This window comes from Saitoella complicata, assembly GCF_001661265.1.
Source record: "Saitoella complicata NRRL Y-17804 unplaced genomic scaffold SAICOscaffold_2, whole genome shotgun sequence".
Lineage (NCBI taxonomy): Eukaryota > Fungi > Ascomycota > Saitoellomycetes > Saitoellales > Saitoellaceae > Saitoella > Saitoella complicata.
Window position 1 is genome coordinate 670187 of NW_017566993.1, and position 17275 is coordinate 687461.

The window sequence follows — 17275 nt, forward strand, 5'->3', positions numbered from 1 at the left end:
CAGCTCCTATGTCCTTTTCGAATTACTTTCGTCGTTTCATCATCTTGCTCGGTCCCTGCTTCAGATTCATTTCGCGCCAAATCGGGAAGTACGCGTACTTGCCCTCCAAATGATGTTAAGAACAGCACGGCAGCACCTGCGATTGACCAAGTCCTTTCAAGCATCAATCAGAAGTATAGCAACGGCGGTTCCTACTTATAGACCTGCTGGAACAATCTCAACTCGAACCATAAATAGCATTCACTTCTACCAACCAACGCTCCCCCGCTCTCCCGCATTCATCCCGTCTCGTTACCTCGGAACTACCCCAATGGCACCCAAAGCACCTCATGGCGGCAATCCTCTCCACTTCAAGTGGACTGCAGACGAATTGACCGCTCACACCGACGCACTGATCTCAAGGGCTCGTGCAGTATATGACAAGGTCGCTGCCGTTCCTCACGATGAAGCCACATTCGCCAACGTTATGGGTCCATTAGCCGAGATGGAAGCATGGATGGACACAAAGAGTTCGAATGTTACGTTCTTGCAGTACGTCTCGACCGATAAGGCCCTGCGCGACGTCTCCATGGAGGCGAACAAGAAGTTGGATGAGTTTGGAATTGAGGCATCGATGCGCGAGGACGTGTATAAGGCGGTCCAAGCTGTTTCTGCAAAAAAAGAGAAGCTTGATGATGAGAGCGCAAGATTGTTGGAGCATGCCGAGCGTGACTTCAGGAGGAACGGTCTCGCTCTTCCGAAGGAGAAGAGGGACAAGCTTGCGAAGTTGAAGCAGAGGCTTGCCAATATCTGCACGGATTTCTCGAACAACCTCAATGCGGACAAATCTGAATGTCTCTTCACGAAGGAGGAATTGGAGGGACTTCCGGAAGACTTCTTTGAGGGACGGGAGGAGAGGGAAGTGGATGGCGTCAAGAAGTACGTTGTAACGATGAAGTATCCTGACCTGATCCCCGCACTTCGTCTGGCAAAGGTCGAGGCTACACGCAAGGCTTTGGACATTACCAACGGCTCCAGATGTAAGGAGAACGTCGCTCTTCTCGAGGAGGCCTTGCAGCTTCGCGATCAGATTGCCAGGATGATGGGATACCCCACCCACTCCGCCTACCGTCTCGAGACCAGAATGGCCAAGAACGTGGAGACCGTTGAGCCCTTCCTCCGTTCCCTCCGCGAGAAGCTTGCTCCATATGGCAAGAAGGAGTTGGAGGCACTCATCAGGCTCAAGGGACAGGACCAGGCCAACAGTGATGGTAAGATCAACGCCTGGGACTTCGGCTACTACACCCGCAAGCAGCTTGAGGAGGAATATGCCGTGAACGATGAGAAGATCAAGGAATACTTCCCCTTGCAGGTTGTTACCGAGAGAATGTTAGCATTGTACGAGAAGGTCCTCGGGCTTAAGATCAAGCAGGTCAGCGGCGAGACATGGCATGAGGATGTTACATGTTACGAGGTCACTGATGATAAGGATGGCTCGTTTGTTGGTACCTTCTACCTCGACTTGCACCCGCGTGATGCCAAGTACACTCATGCTGCAGTCTTCCCTCTTGTTCCGGGATACCTGAAGTCTGATGGCGAGCGCGATTACCCCGTCTGCGCCATGGTTGCCAACTTCAGCAAGCCTACGCCCACAAAGCCTTCCTTGTTGAAGCACAACGAAGTTGTCACCTTCTTCCACGAGCTCGGTCACGTCTTCCACGGTATTTGCTCGCAGACAAAGTACGCTGCGTTCCACGGTACCCGTGTCGAGCGCGACTTTGTCGAAGCTCCTTCCCAGATGCTCGAAAACTGGTGCTGGGAGCCTGAGGTGTTGAAGAACCTGTCCTCGCACTACCAAAGACCTGATGAGCCTTTGCCGGCGGCGTTGATCCAGAGTATGGTCAAGGCTAGGAACGTGAATGCCGCGCTCATGAACTTGAGACAGTTGTTCTTTGGTACCTTTGACTTGAAGATCCATACCGCACCGGAAGGCAAGGTCGACACTACTGCCTTGTGGAATGAGCTTCGTGAGTCTGTTACTCTCGTACCCGGTACCCCGGGAACCTTCCCCGCTGCTACATTCGGACACATCATGGGTGGATACGACTCGTCCTACTACGGTTACCTTTGGTCAGAAGTCTACTCTGCGGACATGTTCATGAATCGCTTCGCGAAGGAAGGCGTTGAGAACCCCAACACCGGCAGGAGTTACCGTGAGGAGATTTTGGTGCCCGGAGGAAGCAAGGATGGAGCGGACATGTTGAAGAGGTTCTTAGGAAGAGAACCCGATGATGCTGCGTTCATGAAGTTGCTTGGACTTGCACAGTAGATAACCATCTTCTTCATCGCATAATAAAGAGCTTTTGCATTAATATACAAGGTGATGGTCATATGCTTGATTCCCCGCACGCCAATCTCAGCGCATGACAGTTGCAGTCACGTCACACGACCACCTCGAAACCTTCACGACGAAAAGTATATAAACCTCGAGATCTGCCTCCTACTCCTGCTCATCATCTCATGATTTGTACTCTCTCAAACCTTCTCACCTTTTATAACAACAATCTTCAACAATGGCGGTCTACTCTTTGTTCTGTAAGCCTACCCGTTCCCACGCATTCTCTACTCTCCGCTGACAGTGCCTCCCCAAAGGTGCTCTGTGCGGAGGACCGGACATGATGCTCTTCGACGATTCCTCGGTCAAGAACTCTAAGAACGATGACTACAAGAACCTCGAGCGCGGCGACTGCAAGTGGCTCACCAAATGGCGTGGCATCTTCGTTAACCTCGAATGGGATGAGACCAACGAGCACGACCCCAAGTACGGTGTCACCGGTGCTGGTAAGATGTGCGGTGTCGAGCACGGTGAGAAGGGCAGGCGTGGGTCCGTTAGCGGATTCAACTGTATCACCGTCCACGGCAAGTCCATTGCTTGTTACGTCAAGGATCCCGAGATCGATGGATCCGAGATCTTCCCCGTCCATGATGCTTGCTGGCAAATCGCCAAGGATGTCTTGGACCAATACAAGCACAAGGGCAGGACTGTTGAGCATGTAAGCTACGCTCAATCCATAACCAAGATTGCTGCTGACTTTAGCACAAGCTCTACAACTTCTTTGACAAGCACAGTGCCGACGGTCACACGCAGCGTGTCGACTACGCCCTTTACGATGGTGCCGAAAAGAACTGGGGCAAATTCTGGGAGGAGCACGCTGGCGAGGAGGTAATAGTGTTTTTCATAATGAACTGCGTTCTCTTGCTGACGGAATTATTCACAGTACATGGTCACCGACCCCCTCCTTTATAAGACCGCCGAAGACGACACCCCCCAGAAGGAACGCTCCCTCAAGAACAACGACCGCATCAAGCGCGTCATCCTCGGAATGCTCGACCTCAAAGGCGGTGCCAAAGTCACCATGGAAAAGGACGAAATTCGTAAGAGGCGTAACTCCCAGCGCCGCATGAGTAGCTACAGGCGTGACTCCGCCATCAGCGGTCTCAGGCCTGACACTGCCGTTTTCGAGGAGGATGAGGAGGAGGGTGGGAAGAAACACATGATGGACGAACCTGGCATGATTGAGAATGATGATAAGTGGAAGCAGTGGGTTTACTAAGCGGCTGGTCCGTGTAGAGGGCACACTATATGCCGTCGACCCTCTCTTTTTGGAACATTTGTACGATTAGCTAGAATGTGTACGATAGGATGGCGTATGCTTTGACTTAGGCTTGATGATACGAGCATAATATATTCTCTACTCTCTAGGCTCTTGACCATAGTCATCAGAAGTAAAATGTTGTTGAACTTGAACTTTAGCTGTAATTGATACCGTAGGAGAACCAGTGCCTTAGAAACAGAATGAGGAGCTACTTCGCTTTCTTTCCCTCCACGTTGACAAACTCATCAGGACCAAACTCAAGCATCAACTCTTTCCAACATGTACCGAAGCTCCACAGACCTGACCCTTCAACAAATCCTTCGCCGTTACCCCATTTTCCGCCTTCAAGCCCACCTTCACACCAGACGGGCTTGATCCACCCAGTCATCTTGGGCGTCACGGCCTTCCATTGGCTTGTTCCAACAGCACCGCTTCTCTTCCAATCCTCATCTTCGGGAAGAGGAGGCTGTACCAGTATCATATTGAGCGGTATGAGAGCGCTCTGAAACGGAATAGAAGGGACGAAACTCATTGGCGTGACGTTGACGCAGAAGAAGGGATTGCCAGTATTGTCAGGCGAGAACACCTTGATGGAAGAGTATGGGATGGAAGAAAGCGGAGGAGCTGGATTGAACACAAACACACCGAGTGTCTTCGGTATATTCCAATTTCTGCGGCCTATGACATGTCAGAGTCCCGACCGTAAGAGAGGAAGAAGGAGGAGAACACACCATTGTAGACAGATTCGCGTGTCGATACATAAATACGAGTAACACGCAACCATTGCTTTCCGCTGTGGGGTAGTTTGAAATAGCCAGGCAACAGAAGCAGCTCATCGTATGGGCCTGCGCACGGGTCAGCTTACATCCGACGAAGGCTGAGAAGTTGAATTTGATCCAGCCCACGCACCGATAGGTGTGTCGTTGTACCTCACCACCATCACACTCCCAAACCCTCCCTTGAACGCACCGTTATGGGCAAAGGGGGACTCGCCTTCGAGGGGTTCATAGGTGCCGGGTGGGAGAGGTTGGTTGTGTGACTTCGAGGATGTGGTGTAGCAGAAGAACCAGAATGCGACTCCTCTACACGTCCACGGAGCAGGAGCAGTGGGAAACGGTGTCTCGGTTAGGGACTCCATATGAATAATAGTTATGGAATGTCTACCTGGATCGCAGGGAAGCAATCGGCATTGGGCAGCAGGCCCGGCTCCTGCGGAGCACATGACAGGACGCATGCTGTCCCATGTGGACGGTAATTGCACTCGAGAACAGGCGGACAGAGTTAACATGTAGCGGTAGAATGCAAGGAAATAGCAAATGAAATCCCAAAATCCTATAGATGCCTATCAATATTGCGACGAAAGTTCCAGCTTTCGCCTCTAAGAAGTAAGAACATCGCAATGCCTCGAATCAAAGAACATCTGTGATTCTCTGCCGCTCAATAACAGATTTCTGATGTTCATTCCTCGAAATCCTGTAGTAGTAGTCGGTGTAATCCGAACAACCCATCATGTTCAAGAACTCTTCGTCATGCGTGATGACAATGAGCTGGAAGTTTCGCTGAGCACGGCGAGCCTTGATGATCCCCGACAGACTTCTGGCCAAAGACAGAATGTTCTCTCTGTCGAGATTAGTGGTCGGTTCATCCAAGGCCAGGATACCACAGTTGATGCCGAAACACTCCGCAAGCGCCAGACGGATGATGATACTTGCCAACACCTTTTGGCCAGCACTGCAACGCCCACGCATATCCAGCTCAGCATCTTGCTTTACCATGCACACACGGTAGTTGTAAGAAGAACGGGCGGTGGATGCCTTTGATGTCGCGGACTCTGATTCAGAACGGATGATGATGGTGTCAACATCAGTACCGGCATACGTCTTCTTCCACAGCTCGTCAATGATGCGGTTGATCTCCTCCATCTTGAGACTGTGGTACTTCATGATTGCTGTGTCAAGTGCTTTCCCATACTTTGCAAGATCTTCATTCGCCGCGGTCATCGTCTTGACCTTGATATGTTGCTTACGGTAGTTCTCATGGGCATCCTTGTACTCCAAGTCGAGTTCGCGCTGGTAGCGCTTCAATTGGTCGTCAAGCTGCTTCACTTCACCCGTCAATCCAGCGCGCTCAGCGAACAACTTGTCATACCGGATCTTCAACCTTCTGACCTGCTCTTGGTACCTATCGCGATCTTGCTCCGCATTTTTCGATTCAAGGTCATAGATCTTTTCAGTGAGTGCCCGAAGATCCCTCTCCATTTTCCTCGCCCGGAGGTTATCTGAGATGTTCCTTTCATACGTCTTCGTCTCCGCAAGTTTGCCTTTGAGATTATCCACCTTCTCGGCGATTTCGGCTATTTGGACACTCAGATCGTTAGACGCGTTTTCCAAATCTTCAACATCCGCCTGGCATCTCTGCTGCGCATCAGGTCCACCGCGCGAGATGTATGATTCAATCTCTGCGGAGACATCGTTCAGCTGGTTCAAACTCTGCTGCAGCTTGCCTGCCTCTCTCGAAGCGGAAGATTCTTGCTCCTGCTCAGCCTCGCGAACATGTCGCAAGGTCTCCTTCGCCTCGGCAATCCTCGGCTGCATCCCTCTGATCGTCTCATCCGCAGTTGCAATATCGTCCTGCAACCTCCTTGCCTGGGCGCCATTCTCATCAACGCGTCTTTGCAACTGCTGCTTTTGCTGCAACTTATGCTGAGCCTCCACCACGTCGCGCTCAGCGTCACGAACTTGCTGATGCAAGTTGAAGACACTTTGTCTCAACTTGTCTTTCTCGGCCGAGAAGTTGTCAATCTGCTTCTTAATTGCCTTAGCTTCATCATTCAGCTCCGCTAGCTCCGCCTGCATCTCCTCGATGGTCCTCGTACCGCCCGTTTCACGTAGCTGACTTTCGAACGTCCTGATATTCGTCTCGATATCCTTGATGTCTTTATCGTACCTCGTCATATCACCCGCAGGACGCTTCAGAGCATCGATATCTTTGATAGCATTCTTGATGTCATCGACAGACCTCTGATGCCCCTCCGTTCTTTCCGCCAACGTACGCACGCGGTCGTTCAACTTCTTGACTTCTTCCTCTAGCTTTGGAATATCCTCACTCTGTAAGCGCATAAACCGCTCATAATACGGCTGCGCGTCCCGCAGATTTTGCATATCCCTCTTCAAGTCTTCCAGCTGCTGTTCAGTCTCTGCGGCTTTCTGAGGGATTTTTCCAAGCGCCTGACGCATGGCATCCAGTACAGCATCCTGTTCATCTTCGCCAATACCGCGACAACAAAGCCGGCACCAATGCTGTTCTTCGGCGTCATCAATGGATCGCTGAAAGAATGACGTAGCAAATTCGAGACTCTTCAGGGCTCCAGAAGTGTCCGCTACGGCCTTCTCTGTCTGTTGAATTTCCGTCGGCAAATCCTCAACTGAGTTGCAGACCTGCAAAACCGCTTTCTCCGCATCCGTCCTCTCCAGCTTCTTCGCCTTCAATTGATCCTTCGCAATAGACAGCTTTGTCTCGACCTGCGAGAGCTCTTTGCTAGAGCCATCAAAGAGATGCTCCGCGTCCTCCAGATCATTGTTCTTCTGCCCCAACACCTCACGGATTTCAACTTCAGCCGTTCGCTGATTCAGATCACGCGCCACCAACTCCTTGAATCGCTTACTATTGGCCGCAATAATCGTAGTTAGCCCTTCGCGCTTCTTAGCAGCATCATTCTTCGCAAGCTCCAACTTCGCACGAAGACTTGACTGCGCATGACCCGCAGACAACTCCTTATTAACGCGATCAATCTTCTCCTCAACCTTCCGCGCCTCGCGCTGCTTCTCCTCGATCTTAGTATCCCAGTTGGTACGCTCGACATCATCCTTCGCAGCTTGGTATGCAGCCTCCGCATCCTTCCTCGTACTCTCCAACATAGCGACATCACCCTCATCAACTCTCATATCTTCCAACTGGCGAACAAAATCCGTAGCAGCATTCTCCAACGACCGAATCTGGTTCTTCGCGCCGTTCTTAGCTTGTTCAGCGCTTGATTGTGTATTAATGAGTTCTTGCAGTTCTGCGTTCGCTTCCTGCTCTTTCTCACGCCCTTCGCGCTTGATGCGTTCAAGTGCCGCAGTTTGCTCGCGTGTACTCCTTTGCAATCGTGCAGTAAATTCCTCAATATGTGACTCGTCCAACGCTCCTGGCATATCATACCCGCGGTAATTGTGCCGTCGCGAGATATCCTTGATCAAGTCCGAGCGCTTTTGGAGGTTGTGTGCGTGTGACTCGCTTTGCGCGTTGATCCGACCAAGTTCGGACAGCTTTGCGTTCAGCTCGTGCCGCAGCTCAGCCATCCTGTGCTCCAGATCAGCTCTCTGTTCGCTTAGGACATGGACATTCCCCTCCGCGGCCTGCATCCTCGACGCAAAGTTCGCCTGCATATCCTGCAACTGCTCGTCAGACTCTTCATACTCTGTCAAGTCCTTTTTCAACTCGTGGAGTTGATCCTCCATCAAAGCGTACTGTTGCCGTGATTGCTGAAGATCAGCGATGATTTGTTGAAAGGCCTGATTGGAGTCGAACAGTTCGTCTTGCTCTGCCGTCAACTCCTTCAATTGGGCATCGAGCTGCTCAATGCGTTCCTGACTTTGACTGACATTCTCCAGGATAGCGTCGGATTGCGCTTTGATTTTGTCTGATCTTTCTTTATCGCTCTTTAGGTGTTCGAGTGTGTTCTGGTCGATCTTAATTTGCACGGCCTGGTCTTTGCGGAGTGTCTTGATCTGGTCGAGAGCCTTGGTGTACTTGACAGCCTCAAAGATATCATCAAACTTCTTCTTGAGTACACTCGGCTCACTCAGCGGCCAATTGGATTCTTCCTGATGACAGAAAATGACGTTTTCCAAAACCGCCTTCGACACACCCAGCGAAATGGGCATTTGGGCGTCCAAGTCCGCGCACCGCGTTGACAGTGTAGCACGTTCACCGTTCTTCATAACCACCAGCTGTCCGTCCAGCGTCTTCTGAGCCCTGGTAGTCTTCTTGACAGTCAATTGCAAACTTCTGGTACAAATCATCCGGACATTGGCTGTATTGTAAAACCCCAACTTGACCTGTGCCATGACTTCCTTCTCTCCACACATCTTTGGGTCGTGAATGAAGGCACCTCCTTTCGTAGCATTTGGCGGAAGGTCACCAGTAGTCGCATACTTCAAACACTCGATGATTGTCGTCTTTCCGGACCCGTTGTGCCCGACAATGAGGGTCAAGGGAGAGTAGAACTGGATGGTTTCTCGGACTTGATTGTCGAAGGAACGCACTCCCATGATGGAGAGCTTGTCGATGGACGACATCCTGCCTGTCCCTCAATCTCCAATGGGTGTACTGGGCTGGTATATGTGTTGTAATTTCGTTGCTACATTCGGGAGACGCGTATCTTCATTACGTTTACTGCTGCTGTGTGCAAAATTCTTGACAGCGGCAGTTTTACCGCCTGTCTTTGCGGGGGTGGTTTACTAAACATGCCTATCTTGATGGACAAGACTTGGGAGAGCGGTTGCAGGAAAGAAATCGATAGATCAGAGTCTTACGAATCGATTGATGTCTTCGAAATGCGTATAGTATCATTTCTCATAGAGTTGTGATATTATAAGGGTTTTGGCATAGGTGCATGCTGTTGCATAAAGGTGCATGAAAGCATCAAAAACACTCTCTGGACTCACAAACCTCAAAAACTGTTGCAATCAAAGAAACCACAGGTAGAATATGTTCATCTAAGCTCCCTCTATCTCATGACAGCCAGAGTTGCATCCCTAGTGGCTTCCATGGTGCATTTCTTTCTCTCATAACTGATAACACCTTTTTAGCATGACGCGACTGAGGGAGGCCTTGTGGCCCAAAACTAGTGGCATAACATGATTGGTGAGGATAGATAAGACCAGTTTGAACCCTTACTCAACCTCCGAGCCTTTATCTATGTGGTTTTAGGCGGATTTTTCATATGGATTTTGCGATTCGCGCACACATGTGAAAGTTACGTCAAGAATTTTGCATACAGCAGTACGTTCCTGCAGCCGCGTCAATGTACGTTACTCTCAATCGTCGTCAGCCTCAGCAGCAGCTGCTGACTACCTATACCTAGTCCATTTCGGTTTACTACACTCAGATATCCTTCATCAGTCTCAGTCTTAGTCTCAGGTCTCACCCACGGCATTTGCAGCTGCAACCACTAACATCCAGATTGAAGCGGTTGTTTATGAGTTTGTTGATGCGCAACTAAAGTTTGACGCTGGTTCTGTGCTCATTGACAACAGAGAGCATGCCGTTATAGCCTTGTCTGGCCTGAATTATCTGTTGAACCAATAACGCCAAGGCGCTTATTATGGTTATTTACCTGATAAAAAGGATCTGGAACTGCATTCAAAGCAGAAGGTACAGTTTTTCTCAAGATTCCCCAGATTCCCTAGATTACCCAGATTCCCCAACATTGATCTATCATTGACGGCTTCTGCTCTTTCACAGGTTGTTGTCAGGCTATTACTTCAGTTATCCCAGCACTTTAAGAACACAAGTCAATTTGCAGAAGGCTGCAGGGAGACTACACCTGGGAAGCTATCGTAATGACAAGGTATCGGAGATGGTGATCAAGCAGGCCACCCCTCCATGGAGATTGGGATATCCGACAGTTCTCCTCTTTTTAGGCAAAGATTTGATACAAACGGGATTTAAATTGTGCAAAGCCTTCTTCTCCGGTCATTCACGCACTGAACGTCTTGCACAGGAGTCCCAATAGAGGACGCAGGCATGGGAGGGGAGCTGGAGACGAGAATAGGAATCTCCGTTTGCCGGTCATCTGTTTTCTTCTACCACATGTTCCCATGGCTAGTGAGGGAAGAGTTTGATGCTTCTATGAAGTTCACAGCTCAGTGTCTTGGTCTTGTCAAACCAGTTGTGGTTGTGACTTATGGTCGTTTGGTTTCCTCTATGGCAGCTGCTAATTTCCTCCACAGTTCTGAAATAGCGCGAATAGCTTTCACCAGCAAAGTCTGTGTTCCGTTGCTGGCCTTCTATCACCAGAGATGAATAGAGGGCGACGTCAACCAACCATCAGCTGACATAGCACTTCTTGTGGTTCCTTGCTTTCTCCCAGGGTGTCAGGGACGGGTGTCGTGACTCCTGAAAGAATAATAACATTCGCTGTTGTGACTGGAACTTATACCGAAGTGCCGGCACGAGTCGGGCGAAGTCTATCCAGTGAGAGAGGGGACCGAGACGAGATGATGTAACACTGACGTAAGACGTAATCACTAGTAAGACCAGGCCCAAACCAAGACTGACACACAAGACGTAACAAGGTGCTCAAGGGCGGTTTGTATACGGAGCTGGAACAAGGGATGACTTGGTTGAAAGATACTTGAAGTGGCGTAGACAAACGAGATACCCAAGATGTTAAGGAACCTACTGGAGCTGGTCAGGTAGGAAGGTCTTGGTTTTCTCAAAGACTCTTGTTGCTAACTAAAGAACTAAGTCGGGGGGAGAGAACTCCCCTTGATATAGTGGTTGGCCTACGCAGGTGTGCGTAGCTCTAACCTACGCAGATAAGTGTATCTATAACCTACGCAGATAAGCCTAAGCCATGCTGGCGCACCACCACCAAGCCATCAGGCCATCAAGCCACGGCGCATCAGACCAGAAGTACGTCAGACTAAAACATAAGCTAAGACATAACTATAAGACGTAATCATAGGAGATATACATGAACGTACATAGACGTTGCATGACCACAATGAGAGTGTGGGAACCGGAGGTCGTGGAGCCATTCATGACACGACGTGGGACAAGTACGATTATTCTCCGATCGAGTTTCGGAGAATCATTGACCTTGTCAACATCATCAGGTCTGAAGATTGCAGACTGGCAATCATCATCATCAGGTCTGAAGATTGCAGACGCTAATATGAGCAGAAAGGAGCTTTGCGAAAAGGTTTTACAGTCATACAGTATGTACTTGGAGACTGATGCAGGAAGGGAACTTGCGCGAGAGCTGAGTATGCTATGGGGGAAGCTTGCAAAGGCCTGCATCTGCAATTGTACGAAGGTTCTTTTCACACTTGAAACCAGAAAGAAGGTCAATGATGCCGCCAAAGCTCGTATGCTCAGGGCGGGGCGTGCAGTCGGACCACCCCACAGTGACCTTCGCCAAGGACAAGCGATGCGTCTATGGAAGCTCAACCTTCCTGATCTCCACGTGCACTACCCTCATGACGAGGCAAACAAAGCAGCATGGATGGAATGGGCCAACACCTGCAACAGCATTTCATTTTGAACGTCAACACTAAGCCTGAGCAGGAAACCAACCTGGGAGAAGGCGAGGGTGAAGAAAGCGGAGAACCCGTTCAAGTCCCGCACACGCTCTGAAACCCTCAAAGACTACCCCTCCCACACGTTAGCGCAAGCGAAGAGCAACACAATCCGGGAGGGTCTTAGATTACTTGGAGCCACTTATACTCATAATGGAAAGAGGAAGGACAGGAGGCATATGAACAAGGCAGAGATGGCAAGGAAGTTGAAGAGCCATTCAGCAAGGACTTAAACAGACATCCGGCACACATCATTTGGTTCTTCCAGACCTGTTTCGTTCCGGATTGATCACTTCACCACTGCTGGAGGGGTTTTGATCATTCCACACCCCTAAATCTTCAAACAACACCCCCGCGCGCCGAAAATTGAGGAGATCAGAGCATAACAACCACACAAAACAGCATTAAACTCAGCTGTAGGAGACAGAAATGGATCCTCCACCTGATGCCTCTTTCCCTACCCTGGAAGAGCTCAAGAATTATGCCCAGGCCTGGCCAAGCCCCGTGGCTATGCCATTTCAACTGCGCGATCCAAACCCGGAAAGTATGGCTAAAATGTACCCGTGGCGGCGAGTATAGAAATCGCCATAATCTTGCCGGCACTTCCCGTCAGCGCAAATCAAACCACAAGGCCCAGGGCTGCCCTTTCAAGCTTGTTGGCAAGCTCTCTGGGATAACAGGAGATTGGGAGTTATCGACAAAGAACGGGGAGCACAACCATGAGCCCGTAATCGATCCCACGGCACTCCCCCAGCACAGGAAACTCACAGCCACCCAGATCAAAGACGCTGAGAGGATGAGGAAGGCAGGTGCGCTGCCTAGGACTATTGCCGTGGCCCTACGCGAGGCCCCGGAGGGCAACCCAGACTTTTTGCGCCGCAACATCTACAACGCCAAGCGCGACCTTCGCGTCAAGAATCTTGCCGGGCGTACACCCATTGTTGCCTTGTTGGACAAACTCGAAGAAGAAGGCCTGCCTTTCCGGAAGAGGGTGGACAACGAAAATCGCATTACCAGCCTAATCTTCACCCACCCACAATCTGTCAGTTTCACGAAACGCTTTCGAAATGTCTTCGTCATGGATTGCACCTACAAAACCAACAAGTTTGAGATGCCCCTCCTTCATATCGTCGGGATGACTTGTTGCAAAACTTCATTCACCTCAGCATTGTGCTTCCTCTCTAGGGAGACTCGGGAGGACTATCTCTGGGCAATGTGTATGTACTCGGAGCTGATGGATTACTTTACACCTCTTGTCATCGTCACGGACCGCGAGCTTGCCCTTATGCATGCAAATGCTAAGGTATTCCCCACCGCCGCCAAATTGTTATGTCGTTGGCACATTGAGAAGAATGTGGTGACGAACTGCAAAAGTGCATTCCGCACTAAGGAGGAATGGGATGGTTTCTTCAATACCATGCAGGAGCTCATGAAATCCTTGACGGAGGAGAAGTTCGAGGAGAATCTCGCTGATTTGATGCGTGATTAAGAGAGGTTTGAGACTGTTACTTCATACGTCGAGACCCTTCTCCCCTACAAGACTTACTTTGTCTCCGCCTGGGTTGACCGTGTCACTCACCTCGGATCGTCAGTCTCTTCCCGTGCTGAAGGTGCTCACAAGTGTCTCAAAGGTCACATTGGAGTCAGCACAGGCAATCTCTTGACCGTCGTGGATCATTCCCGGGCATTCATGGAGGAACAACACAAGGAGATAATAGGGAAGATAGCCAACGAGAAGGTGAATGTTCCACCGACTTTGGGCGCTTTCTTCGCCGATATCAAGTACAAGGTTTCGGGCTTCGCATTGGGGTTGATTGAGCAGCAGTACATTCTCGCACGTCGTTCGCTCCCCACCAATTTCACCCTTTCAACCTGCCGTGGTTACCTGAAGAGGGTTTTCGGTTTACCCTGTGCGCATGCAATCACTGAAGCATTGGCCGACGACCGGGTCTTGACAATGCACGACATACACAATCACTGGCATCTTGTCCTCGGCGAGAACTACATTGAGGCACCCACATTGGACACAACTCAGGCTGGTGGAAACCTTCCCATGGGTGCTCCGGGGCATCAAAGGTTTTACGGGCCTCCTCCGGGCCCGCCTAGCAATTATTTTGGTCCATATGGACCTTGATGGAAGCGTGGGAGCGTCAGTAATTTATTTGTGTACATATTGCTACTGTAAATAATTTTATTCATCTTGTTTCTGCTCTGATCTCCTCAATTTTCGGCGCGCGGGGTGTGGTATGAAGAAACGGGTGTGTGGAATGATCAGGACCCCTGCTGGAGGGCGAGAATGTTGTAAAGTTGCATTAGAGAGGACCCCCACATATCCTCAACCGATACATGAAGTAGTAGGGAACAGAGAGGATCATGTTTCTGACTTTGTTTCATGATTATCCACCTAGTTTCAATCGTCTCCCCCTTCAAGATCAATGGCGGGCGATCCGTGCTTTACCGGTCACCGCCGACCGTCCGCTGCAGCAACGTCCCCCACGTAACACCCCGGAGCAAACATCCAGCAGTGAGTTACTTTATCCAGTCAGCTGAACGGCCCGCATTCATTCGCCAGCGATAACCTCCGACCCCGCCCGTCGACATTACCGTACATTTCAGCAAGACCTCCATCAACCTATCATTCCTTTAGCCGTTTGCAAAAGATGGACCCCAGAGCACAGCAGCATTACATGCAGTCCGATTTTGCTCCCCTAGACGTCAATTTCATGGGCCTGAATAGTCCAGGTTCGTATCAGACTTCGACAATGCCACCACAGCAACAGTTTCAGCGACAGCCGTCATACCCGCAAATCTCGCCACTGCAGTCAGGGCACGCAGGATATGGACAACAAGCAGCAGCTGCTTTGCCGCAAGGATTGATGCCATTGAGCTTGAATGAACCGGCATACACAGACTCTGAGCATGGTGGAATGTATCCACCACAGCAGCAGGGTGGGCAGCAGTGGCAACAGCCTCGTCCCTTTCTTGATCAACGATCCGGTTCATCGCCAAACACATCTACATCTAATGTCCACCAGCAGTCACATTACGGCGGTGGTCAGCAAGGAACTCACCAACAGGGTTACCAGCAACAACAGCAGCAACAGCAAGGTCCTTCCTCAAGTCTGACAGAATTCACCAAGCGCAAGAACTGGTCGCAGCGAATCATCGACGAAATCCGCGATTTTATGCACATTCTTTCGCCAACCGGTACCTTTATTTACGCCTCTCCGTCCTCCCACGATCTCGTCGGCTATTATCCCAATGAACTGATCGGACGCCCCATCACGGACTTTATGCACGTTGACGATATGGAGATGTTTGTCGGTGAATTCAACAACTGCATTAAGTCCCGCAAGAAGTTCAGCGCATTCTACCGATTCCGCACCCGCGAGGACCGTTTTGCCATCTTCGAGACAGTCGGTCACCCTCGATTTGGTACCTCGGGCAACAAGCGCGGCGATGAAGATGATGCGGGAGATTGCAAGTGCTTCTTCATGGTTGGCCGTCCATATCCTACAAAGTCGGCAGCCATGCTCGACTCCTTCCTCGAACTCAAACTCGAAAACGAACGCCTCCGCAAACGTCTCCGCGAACTCGCCCTTCCCTCCAGCGCGGTCGAAGCCGCAGATCCTCGTCCCGAAACATCCTCTCCACCCGGTCAATCCGGCGATGCTAACGCCCTCACCCGCCAAAACCTCGAAGAAGCCGAACGCAATATGCCAGAGCCCTTGGTCGCTGGTGCACAGTCCATACGCGAAAAGATGGCAAACTACGGTTACGATCCACAAGCCATCGACACCATCGAACAACTCACCGGCCTCCGGTACTCTTCTAACAACGCCCCAGGAGATCCTACATACCAAGGTCAAGGCAACGTTTCCCCCGCCCTCATCACCGCAACAGGCGAAGTCGTTCAACTCCCTCCCGGCGTCTCCTTCGAACCTCGTGAAGACATCCTCGGAGCTGGTGCGAGTTCGGGAGGAGCTGATATTGCTATGGGTGATGATTCTCCACAGCGTGGTCTGAAGCGCAAGAAGAACAAGAAGATGAAGTTGGCGGCTGATGAGTATGTTTGCACGGATTGTGGTACGACGGATTCACCGGAATGGAGACGTGGGCCACATGGTGCGAAGACATTGTGTAATGCGTGTGGGTTGAGATGGGCGAAGCAGGAGAAGAAGCAGCAAAAGGAGGGTGCTCCTATGTCCTAAGGCTTCTACGGACGTCTTTGGACCGGAAGTACTCAATCGAAGATTCCCCGCGAGAATGTCCGACGACATGATCACCACATCTACGCCACCCACACTGCGCTGACGCTGGGTCTGTTTGAAAAGGTGACTGGGATATGTTATGTTATGATATGATTCACCAAGTGAGTGAAGATGGGGCTTTGGTAGGGCTACCTCTCTTTTCGTTTCTTGGATAGGGCATCAGCGGGTTCTGTGCTTGAAGGTACACGTAATGCAAACGCAGTAATCTATCAATGCTACTGATAATATATATACAATTAAGCCATTACTACGCTGGGTTTTGTTAAGAGGGAGGTGATGGGAGGTTGCTGGTGTTGCAAACAATTGCACTTCAAGCTTAAATTCCCAACTAGGCAACTTTACCGAGAAACTCCCTTACTGCTGGTTGCAAAATGCCTGTCGCAAACTGCAGGTAGCTGCACATGCTCCGTAAATCCTCACCGTAAAATCAACAGAACAACTCCATTGAAGGCCTAGGAAGGTCGCAAACGGTTCGAAATGTTCGGGGAAATATGCGACAATAGCACACGGTCCATAGTTATCGAGAACTACATCGAGGGCTTTGACGTTCACCAACTCAGTGAGATCATCAACCGATCGGTACGAACCATTTACAGGATTGTCAAGAGATTCGAGGAGGAAGGCACCCATGAGCGCCTCCCTACCACGAACTGTGGTAGGACGCCTCAGATTGGCACCCGCATAGGCATGGTAAGTGAGCTGCCCCATCGAGGACCTTGACTTAAACGCTGGGCATGACAGCATATCAAGGCCCTGTATGATCTGAACCCTACCCTATACCAGGATGATTGCGCAGAGTTTATGAACCAGGAATTTGCAACTTCACTATCGAAGTACCATGTCTGTCGATACCTCAAAAAGATTGGATATACTCGAAAAACTCTCATTCTAAGGGCAGCTGAACGGAACGGCATTTTACGTGCGCAACACGCGATAGCAATGGCTGAATACAGTCAAGAACAACTGGTCTTTCTCGATGAGTCTGCTGTCGATGAGAGGACTGCTACCGCAAATTTGGTATGCG

The 17275-nt window shown here is 50.4% G+C and overlaps 4 protein-coding genes across 4 annotated transcripts; 3 read left to right on the forward strand and 1 right to left on the reverse strand.

Annotated features, from left to right (window-relative positions):
- Positions 1 to 310: 310 nt before the first annotated feature.
- On the forward strand, positions 311 to 2308 carry SAICODRAFT_52115 (zincin; the record flags this gene model as incomplete). Its single annotated transcript, XM_019169115.1, has 1 exon — positions 311 to 2308. One exon carries the CDS (start codon positions 311 to 313, stop codon positions 2306 to 2308), a length of 1998 nt encoding a protein of 665 aa, XP_019027023.1.
- Positions 2309 to 2537: 229 nt separating this feature from the next.
- On the forward strand, positions 2538 to 3740 carry SAICODRAFT_69207 (uncharacterized protein). Its single transcript, XM_019170457.1, has 4 exons — positions 2538 to 2574; positions 2632 to 3032; positions 3083 to 3202; positions 3258 to 3740. The coding sequence occupies exons 1-4, from the start codon at positions 2553 to 2555 to the stop codon at positions 3591 to 3593; spliced, it is 879 nt and encodes a 292-aa protein (XP_019027024.1). The 5' UTR covers positions 2538 to 2552; the 3' UTR covers positions 3594 to 3740.
- Positions 3741 to 3843: 103 nt separating this feature from the next.
- Positions 3844 to 8974, reverse strand: SAICODRAFT_23251 (uncharacterized protein; the record flags this gene model as incomplete). The annotated part of the gene is made up of 4 exons (XM_019166685.1): positions 3844 to 4313; positions 4367 to 4480; positions 4545 to 4977; positions 5054 to 8974. The coding sequence occupies 4 exons, from the start codon at positions 8972 to 8974 to the stop codon at positions 3844 to 3846; spliced, it is 4938 nt and encodes a 1645-aa protein (XP_019027025.1).
- A 5481-nt stretch (positions 8975 to 14455) lies between these two features.
- Positions 14456 to 16936, forward strand: SAICODRAFT_16945 (uncharacterized protein; the record flags this gene model as incomplete). Its single annotated transcript, XM_019165725.1, has 2 exons — positions 14456 to 16174; positions 16848 to 16936. The coding sequence occupies exons 1-2, from the start codon at positions 14641 to 14643 to the stop codon at positions 16934 to 16936; spliced, it is 1623 nt and encodes a 540-aa protein (XP_019027026.1). The 5' UTR covers positions 14456 to 14640.
- Positions 16937 to 17275: the final 339 nt, after the last annotated feature.

Coding starts and splice junctions, on each gene's coding strand:
- SAICODRAFT_69207 (XM_019170457.1), top strand. CDS start 2,553: ATGGCGGTCTACTCTTTGTTCT. Junction 3,033..3,082: donor AGGGCAGGACTGTTGAGCAT/GTAAGCTACGCT, acceptor CTTTAGCACAAG/CTCTACAACTTCTTTGACAA. Junction 3,203..3,257: donor AGGAGCACGCTGGCGAGGAG/GTAATAGTGTTT, acceptor AATTATTCACAG/TACATGGTCACCGACCCCCT.